This window comes from Gopherus flavomarginatus, chromosome 5 (assembly GCF_025201925.1).
Source record: "Gopherus flavomarginatus isolate rGopFla2 chromosome 5, rGopFla2.mat.asm, whole genome shotgun sequence".
Classification (NCBI taxonomy): domain Eukaryota; kingdom Metazoa; phylum Chordata; order Testudines; family Testudinidae; genus Gopherus; species Gopherus flavomarginatus.
In genome coordinates this window covers 67,459,584-67,468,548 of record NC_066621.1, presented here as the reverse complement: position 1 = coordinate 67,468,548, position 8,965 = coordinate 67,459,584, and the positions used below count along the sequence as shown (strand labels likewise).

The 8,965-nt window shown below is 44.1% G+C and overlaps 2 protein-coding genes across 9 annotated transcripts in view; one reads left to right on the top strand and one right to left on the bottom strand.

Annotated features, from left to right (window-relative positions):
- The window catches only part of IMMP1L (inner mitochondrial membrane peptidase subunit 1), a 94,155-nt gene that overhangs the window by 64,977 nt on the left and 20,213 nt on the right, over positions 1 to 8,965 (bottom strand). The window lies entirely within an intron of this gene.
- Positions 5,136 to 8,965, top strand: part of ELP4 (elongator acetyltransferase complex subunit 4) — a 292,776-nt gene continuing 288,946 nt past the window's right edge. For all 8 annotated transcript variants that reach the window (XR_007774651.1, XM_050955147.1, XM_050955140.1 and 5 more), the window contains exon 1: positions 5,136 to 5,395. Coding sequence is in view for 7 of the 8 variants with exons in the window: in XM_050955147.1 (XP_050811104.1) it covers positions 5,227 to 5,395 (169 nt within the window). In the remaining variant the exon portion in view is untranslated. The remainder of the gene's footprint in view (positions 5,396 to 8,965) is intronic.

Sequence of the window (8,965 nt, the reverse complement as noted above, 5' to 3'; positions counted from 1 at the left end):
ACTCAACTGCCCTGCCCTCAGGTGAGCAACCGTGAACCCCACCCCTTAAAGTCCCCTTCCTGCTTGCTCGGTGACGCGTGCAGTGGCCTCAGCGCATCTTTTCAGGTGAGCATGCCTGCTCCATCCACCAAGCTATCCCCTGCTTGGAGCAATGCTAAGCTGCTGGTCCTCATCAGCATTTGAGAAGAGGAGACTGTCCAATCCCAAATGCACTCCAGCCACAGGAATTATGCATCATGAAATCTGTCCCTAGGCATCATGACAGAAAGGGGCCATGACCGGGATACATTGCAGTGCAGGGTCAAAGTGAAGGTGCTGTAGAATGCCTACCACAAGATGCGGGAGGCAAACCGTCGCTCCAGTGCTGCGCCCACGAGCTGCCAGTTCCACAAAGAGCTGGATGCAATACTCGGCGGTGACCCGACCTACACTGTGAAGGCCCCTGTGGATACTTTGGTGGTTTGCATACGAGTCTACAAACTGAGCCACTCCGTGCCTGCTCTTCCCTGCAGCTGCTATCACAACACTCTTTCCCATGCGTCCCCCCAGACACTGCCGACACACTCTTATCAACCTCCTGGCTCCAGTATGTACCCACTGCATTCAAAACCTGTCCCTCTGCAGTTTACATCTGCTGAAGTACAGTACCTGGTACACTGTATTCCAAAGGACAAGGTTGCATATGATACCTGGACATACACAAATCTTTAACCATCCTGGGACCCCACCTCCTCTTGGGACCCTCCCTTCCCCAAATCCCCCACAGTGCGGATGTGTTTTTTTGTTTGTCTCTCTCCTCCAGTTGTTTTTTAAATAAAAGAATTGTTTTGTTTTGAAAGCAATCTTTATTCCATTAATTGAAAGCAAACAGAGCCCTGCAAAGCAACAGGCAATTTTCTTAAACCTTCACAGTGCATCGTCTGCACCAATCACGATCACCTCCTAGAATTATAAGCACTGCAGTCCCGAGCATAGCAACTAATATTAGTGGATTTCAGCTTCAAATTGCTGCCTCGAGGTATCCCTGATCTTTATGGCCCTGCGCTGCACCCCTCTAATAGCCTTGGTCTCTGGCTGTTCAAATTCAGCCTCCAGGCGCTGAGCCTTAGCAGTCCAGCCCTGCATGAAACTTTCACCCTTCCCTTCACAAATATTATGAAGCGTACAGCACATGGCTATAAGCATAGGAATATTGTCATTGGCCAGGTCCAGCCTCCCATATAGGCAGAGCCAGTGGGCCTTTAAATGGCCAAAGGCACACAACACTCATTCTGCGCTTACTCAGCCTGCTGTTGAACCACTCCTTGCTGCTGTAAAGGTGCCCCGTGTATGGCTTCCTAAGCCATGGCATTAAGGGGAAGGCAGGGTCTCCCAGGATCACAATGGGCATTTCAAGTTCCCCTATGATGATCTTCTGGTCCCTGCTCGCAGCTTCCTGAACAGACCAGTGTTCCAAAAGATGCGTGAGTCATGCACCTTTTCAGAGCAGCCTGAATTAATGTACATGAAATGCCCAGGGTGATCCACAAGTGCCTGGAGAACCATAAAGAAATACCCCTTCTGATTAATGTACTCAGTGGCTAGGTGGTCTGGTGCTAGAATTGGAATATGCGTGACATCTATCGCCTCTCCGCAGATAGGGAAGCCCATTTGTGCAAAGCCATCCATAGTGTCACGCACATTGCCCGGAGTCATGGTCTTTCATAACAGTCGACCTTCCCACTCTGAACTGGTTAGCAACTGACTGGTAGCAGTCTGGAGTTGCCAGCTTCAACAGTGCAATCACCATGCGCTTCTCCAACAACACGGCAGCCCTCATTCTCGTGTCCTTGCACCGCAGGCATGGGGCGAGTCCATCACACAGTCCCATGAATGTGGCTTTCCTCATCCGAAAGGTCTGCAGCAACTGCTCGTCATCGCAGACGCACATGATGACGTGATCCCACCACTCAGTGCTTGTTTCCTGAGCCCAAAAGCGGTGTTCCACTGTGGTCAGCATCTCCATGAATGCCACAAACAATCTCACGTTGTAGCTACTACGAGAGGCAAGATCAACGTCAAACTCCTCTTGCCTTTGTAGTTTAAGGAACAACTCCACTGCCACTTGTGAAGTGTTAGCGAGAGCAAGCAGCATATTGGCCAACAGTGCAGGATCCAGTCCTGCAGACTGAAGAGGCAGAGCATGCAGTACACAAACTGTTGAAAGATGTCACCAAATGCAGACAGAAGCAAAGGGGTTGCTGGGATGCAAAGCAATGCATCACGGGGCATTGGGACAGGATCCAGGATGCCCCATGACCCACTTCACCTTCTCACAACTTTTAGCGGCAGAAGAGGAAGAGCTGCTCTGTGGAATAGCTGCCCAAAGTACACCACTCTGAATACTGCTGCAAGTGTGAACACGCTATTCTGCAGGGATATGACAGTATGAACACACAACAGTGGTTCCTCTTCAGCATTCTCTGAGTGGTGCTGTAACTCTGCCAGTGTTGACATACCCCCCCCCCCGCAAAAATCATCACAACCATTTTTGCTCTATCATCATCACACAACCAAGTGCTATAGTTGGCATGTTGACATCAGTAGGGCCAAAGGACACAGAGCCCAACAAAGCAAAGTGCTGAGGATCCTCATTCAGACTGACTTCAGTGGATGTTGAGAGCGCTTAGTATTTCACATGAGGTACTCTGCACATTTCAGGAAAGGACCCACAGCCCAAAAATGCTTGCCAAGTTTGAGTTCCATAATGTAAAGAGTTCCAAATCATTGTCCAGTCTCTAATTTTAAGTTGTTATTTCTGGAGAGCAGAGTGAATAGGGCCAGCAACGTGAAAAAAATAGAATTATCAATAAGAAAAGCAGCTGTACTTTCCTAGTGCTGGAGGAGACAATGTTTTTAAAATATAAACTATCCTGTAACATTCTCATTGGTTTTGCTATTTCCACTGCAATTTTTTTCTCATGAATGATATCATCTGAAAGTAATATGTCTTTTACTTAAAGCCAAGCAGTGAAATGTCAGGTCTAGTTAACAACTGGAGAGTATGGGTGCCTTAGGATGAGGAGTATGGTTACTTGGACAGGTAATGGTGGTGCTTAGTTTGAGTTCTGCTCTCTGAGAAGTAGCAATCTCTCAACAAGATATTCCCTTTGATTTAAAGGTGAACTACAAAGCAACTATTTTTAAATGGTTTAAGATCCCAAAATATTAATAGATTATAAGTCACAAATTGAAGATCCTACATGGTTCCTACAAGAGTTGGTATTTCAAATATTTAAATATGTGGAATATAATTTGGAAGGAAAGTGAAGGAGGCACTGATTTCAAATACTATGTTTTAAAAACCTAAGCTAATTTGAAATTTTAAGACTGAGCCTCATTCATCATTCTTTTACATTAGTTTAACATCAGCGACTCCAATGAAATTAATGGACTTGTAAAACTAAGAACAGGGTATGAATCAATCTCTGCATTTATTCTGTTCGGCAGGTGTGCCAATCCCAGACATTCACAAATTACAAGTCTCCCCTCCACCCATCCCCCAAAAAAATCACGAGACTGGCTAAGTAAACATGTTTTAAATAAAAGTCACGTTACTTATTGCCTGCCTTTTGATTTTTTGTTTAAGCTGCCTTTAGGGGAAAGCCACCAAATCCCAATTTGTGTGTAACCGTCTCAGAGTCAACACTCAGACTTAAACACACACACAAAAGTGCAGCCTTCTTGTTCATTGATCACAGGGAACTCATCCTCTCCTGTCCCTGGGGACACACAAATACTATCCCCAGCTCTCCTTTTGGCCAGTCTTTAAATCAAATCACCACCCGGTCAAGGCTTCCTTCAGAAAGCACATGAGCTAAAATATACTCAGTAAAATTTAGAACATTTTTTATATATAAGCTCAGAAGCCACATGGAGATACCAAACTCAGGTATTTCATGGATTTTCCACATTCTTGAATTTGTATTCCTGAGAGACAGGTCACAGGCTAAATAGAAAGTAACGAATACACTACTTAAAGACTCGAAATAAAAACATGCTGTATTGTTAGCCACTAGTTCAATTATAGCAAAAACCAGTGAAATATGGGACCTACACTTCTCATACTAAGACGTTTTCACTTTAGCTCTAATCTTGCCATGAGCTTTATACAGGGGTCCCCCAAACTGGATGTAACTTCAAGAGAGGGGATTTTAAATAGCACCATTCATCAGAGAATCTCAAAGTGTTTAATAGAAATGAAGGGAGACTGCCTACTTAATTACCACACTTCTGATTAAATGTCCTTACCTTATGTTGGAAGTAACATTTAATATTATTAAAAGCAAGCTTTTATTTTGTGCATTTACTACCCTGTCATGTAGTTTCTTGTTTATGTTTTTTTTATACAGAAACGAGAGGAGAAAAACAGCTTATAACTGTGAAAGCACTGAGATTTGCCACGTAATTTAAGAGCACCTGTTATACTTAACATTTTAACATTCACTTTTAAGTCGTTGTTGGCCCCTCACATAATGAAGTCTTAGGACGAAACTCTACACTGGCACCACATGGACGGACCATCTCTAAAGGCAACGTGGTTCCACGCATACACAGGGATCGGCTGGCTCGGAACCGCGGTCAAGGTCACCAATCAGTGAGTCAGGATCAGACTCCTGATCTCCAAGAGCCCTGGGCTGGTGCCAACCTTCCCCTCGCGCTACAGATGCCCCACGTCTCAGGAGTCCTGGGTTCCCTCTGAGCCGGCAGGACACTGCGGCAGAGCAGCGTGCAGGGGCTGAGAGAACAGCGCCTCCTTCGCCCCTCCTGACGCCCGGGGTCCGTGGGGAACCGCCAGCTCAGGACACTGCGTCGTGACACGCACCTCTAAAACCTCCTGGTCGGGGACGACACTGGCCCAGGGGTGTCAGGGAAAGACCCCCGTAATCTCACACCCGGGGTGGGGAGCCCCCCTCGATTCCTGGGCGCCTGTTTCAGCCGGCGGAGCGGCCGGATAATGGACAAGACGCAGCCTCGCTCGCTCCAGTACCTACCTGCCTGCCTGACCCGCGGCTTCAGGATCTTCCCCTCCCCCACGCCAGAGCTACAACGCCTGCCAACAACGCTCCTTGCTATTGGCTGGCGGGGATCCCAAGCCACCTCCCCATAGGTCGAAGCGGGCGGAGGGGGAAGGGGGCTCGTCTTTCCCGGCGTCCCTTTTCTCCTGTCAACCGGGAGGAAGCTAAGATGGCGGCCTTGGCGACGGGCGGGGGGATGTCGAGTGACGGGGCCACCAGTTTCCAGCGGAAAGTTCCTGCTAGTAGCCGCCTGGCCGCTATTGCGGGCACCCGGCCCTCGGTGCGCCACGGGCAGCTGCTGCTCTCCAGTGGGCTCCCCTCCCTGGACTGTGTGCTAGGTTGGTGCAGAGCCGGGACCGGCCTCGCAGCGCAGGATACTGGCTGACTATCCCCTATTCCCACCTCCTTCTGCTGGCTGCCCCCTTCCTCCTATTCCTTGTCTGCTCCTCTTCCCTTCCTTAAACCTGCAGCTACCTCAGTGCCGCCTCCCCATTTGTGGTTGTGGGAGACGCTTTCTGCCAGTCTGACCCTGCCGAAAGCCACGACTCGGGGAAGGGGAGTGTGAGGCTTCTCACCTGACACTCTTTCTCGAGGTTCCTTATTTTTGCTGGGTGTGGGGGAGATGCGCGAACCTGCTTTGTAGGGTCAGACGACTGCACTGAGCCGTTTTGGGCTTCGTATCCGTTTATACTCCCCCCCCTCCCCCCGGAGTGAAAGGATTTGATGTGCCTGTTTTTTCCCAGTGAGACACTTGCTGTCTCAGTCATCATTTATTTCAAATCTTTATTCGTTCAAATTGTTACAGAAGGGGGTGGCTTACTGGTCTAAGCCTCAAATTATGAAATAATGCCAAATACTTCTCTAGTGTAGCTGCCTTCTGTTAGACCTTGGAAGCATTTTGGACATGAACTTGGAACTGTGGGTTTGAAGCCCAGGGTCGTAGCTCAGATCTTATCTAAATTAGGGACTTGCTTTATTTTCAGCCATTGATGGCTAGCCAGGGGTATAGCTGCAGTTCTGTAACATTGTAGAAAAGCACTAGGTAAAAACTAAGTATATTTAATGTATTTATTTGTGTAAATTAGTTAAACTGCTATACTGTGTGGTTTGCACCAGCACAATTTACACAGGTTTCAAATGGGCAAGTTCCACCATTGAAAATAGTGGCTTTGCCTGTCTATGCTAGGCTAGGGGCTTGCACTGGTGCAGCTATCCTAATGACTATCACTGGCTGTTTAGGTAGATCCTCAGTATAAGCAAGTTTTTAAGTTTCAGGTGTCACAGGTATGACTCAGCCCTTTCATCCTTGGAGACAGATATCTGTAGTGCTAGCATTTTGCTATGTTTGGGCATCTACAGGTGAGGTAATAAATGATAAGATAGTATTTGCTCTGTGGAAATGATTCTTCTGCCTTGGTGTCCTAAATCTCTCTTCTGCATCCTCTCCCTCTCCTGTGCTGTACATCATGTAGAGAGGGAGGAGGGAACCCTTCTGCTATTTTATCGGGAATGTTGATCCATATTAGGGAGAGAGAAACATCCTTCTTCAGGGAGACACATAGCTGAATTTCATTACTACTGTATAGTTTGTAAAGCACTTTGAGAAGAAAAGTACAATATAAATGTAAGATAACTAAACTGACCATCTTGATTCTTGTGCATGTTCTATTTTATAAAGTGGAGTTTGAAATGCCCAGCATGGTACAGCAAACATGGAGAGTAACCCATGGGATCAATCTTCTGAGCCACTATCTTCTTGTTTCCATAATGATTAGCTCTATATTTGATAAGGTGAATTGGGGAAACTTCTTCCTACATACTCTGTACCCCATCTAAGCTATCTATTCCCTGTTTTTAAGCATTCAGTAACTTCCCAGCCTCTAGAAAAAATATTTATTTCAAGAGAGAAAATGAGAACTTAGTGAGATTTTAATATTAGGTGAACCACATGAAAGCCCTTCATCACCAGAAGTAGCAACTTTTGAAACTACTTTTTGAAGAAATCCAACCCATGGGTGACTGGCAGGTTTGCAAAATTTGGATTCCTTGCACTGAACCTTCCCTAACCTCCTGCCTCAAGGAAGTATTTCTCTTGGCTTCCTCTATATAGCTTTCAGCTGTATATATGTGATCACTTGCTAAATTGATTACAACATGCATGAAGACCTCTGTATAGATTTTCTCCCTATTGCCTACTAACAATTTCACAGATAAATTGACAGTGTAGTATATTGTCTTTCATTGTTACTGGGACTTACAGTGTTTTTGTTTTTAAAACTTCTTGTGAAGGTTTGCATAATAGAATGTTCTTCATCTTTATTTTGCAGAAGATATTTACAATAACACCATGCACAAACTTCCTTCGTTCACAGTTGGGCTTCAAGGAAGTGTTTTGTAAGCTCCCTACCCCAAAGAACAAAAGTGTGTGAATGTTAAAGCAAGAGGCATGTTGAAAAGAGCATTTGTAATAGGTACAGATCTAGGATAGAATAGGGACCATTAGGGTTGTAGTGAGGCTTGTCAGTACCTACTACATTGTCCCCCAAACTTTGCCAACATACCTGTTAAAAGTACACTGAATACAGTTGTATATCACTACTTTAAACTACTATTCAATACTCTTTTTGCTTTAGCCAATGGGGAGCTCTGTCCTTTTTCTTCTATACCAGCGTTTCCCAAACTTTTTTGGCCATGGAACACTTTTTAGCCTTTTATGGAACACTTATAATATTATTTTGTAGTCATTTGGTTTTCAAGTAAAAAATTGCATTATTTATGCCCAAATATATTTTATTTTATAAAACAAAGCAAAAATACAAATTTAAATTAACTTGAACTAACAGTTTCTAACTGGAAAACGCGTATAAAGTGGTACAAAAATCAAGTGCAAGAGTCTTTCACAGAACACCTATTCACAACATGATGAAAACCAGTGTTCTGTGGAACACAGTTTGGGAAACACTGTTCTACACTAAAAGTATCTTTTATTTTTAAAGCAGCTACTTCTGTCCTGCCCTTCATTCGTGAACTTGATTTTTTAACCAAATCTTTTCCATGCAGATCCTATCCTCTGTTCTGAGAAATGTTGAATCAAGAAGTTGTTTGTGGGGTGGCTTTTTATTTTTTTTTTTTTGTCTTTATGCTGAAGAAATTTCATAGTGTTTCACATAAGATTGTTTTTCCCTCACTTTGCATATCAGTCTTCCATTTGGGTTTCTAAGACAGAGAGTTATTCATTATACTTTTTAACATAATCAGTTCCATTCATATAGTATGGAAGTTCCAACACAGAAACACAACATTATCCCCAGACATCACAAATAGGAGCTAGTGAAATCATGCTGATAAAAATACACTTGTAAGTACAATTACAGCCTGTATCCCAGCATTAGCACAGCAGCAAAAAGAGACTGTTAAGAAGAAACCATTAAGCAAAGATAGAACCTGAAGAGGGGGTATATAGTAATTTAAATTGCCCTCTGTATACTGGTACTACTGCAATTTACTGTTGTAAACTGTCTTTTTTTTTTCTTTAACTTTCTCTTTTCAAAAAAGAGAGGGGCAGCTAAGTTCAGTAAGTTTCTTATCCAGCAAAGCACCTAAGCCTGTGTCTAATATTAAGGACACAAGTAGTCTAGTTAAAGACAATGGGACTACTCATATCCTGAGTTAGGCATAGGCTTGAGTTAGGGAGCTGTGGCCCATAGAAATATATTTTATTACATTTTATAAACTGTCATTGTCTTGTAGCGTATGTCTCATACTGAAAGCTTTTCTGTCTCAATTGGTTCAAGCAAGATAGTATTTGTGAAACACTGAAGATGCAGATTGTTATACAAATGCTAAGTATTAATTTTACTGATGGTTTTTCTTAATTTTATCAACTTACTGTTCCCTTTGAGTCAAAC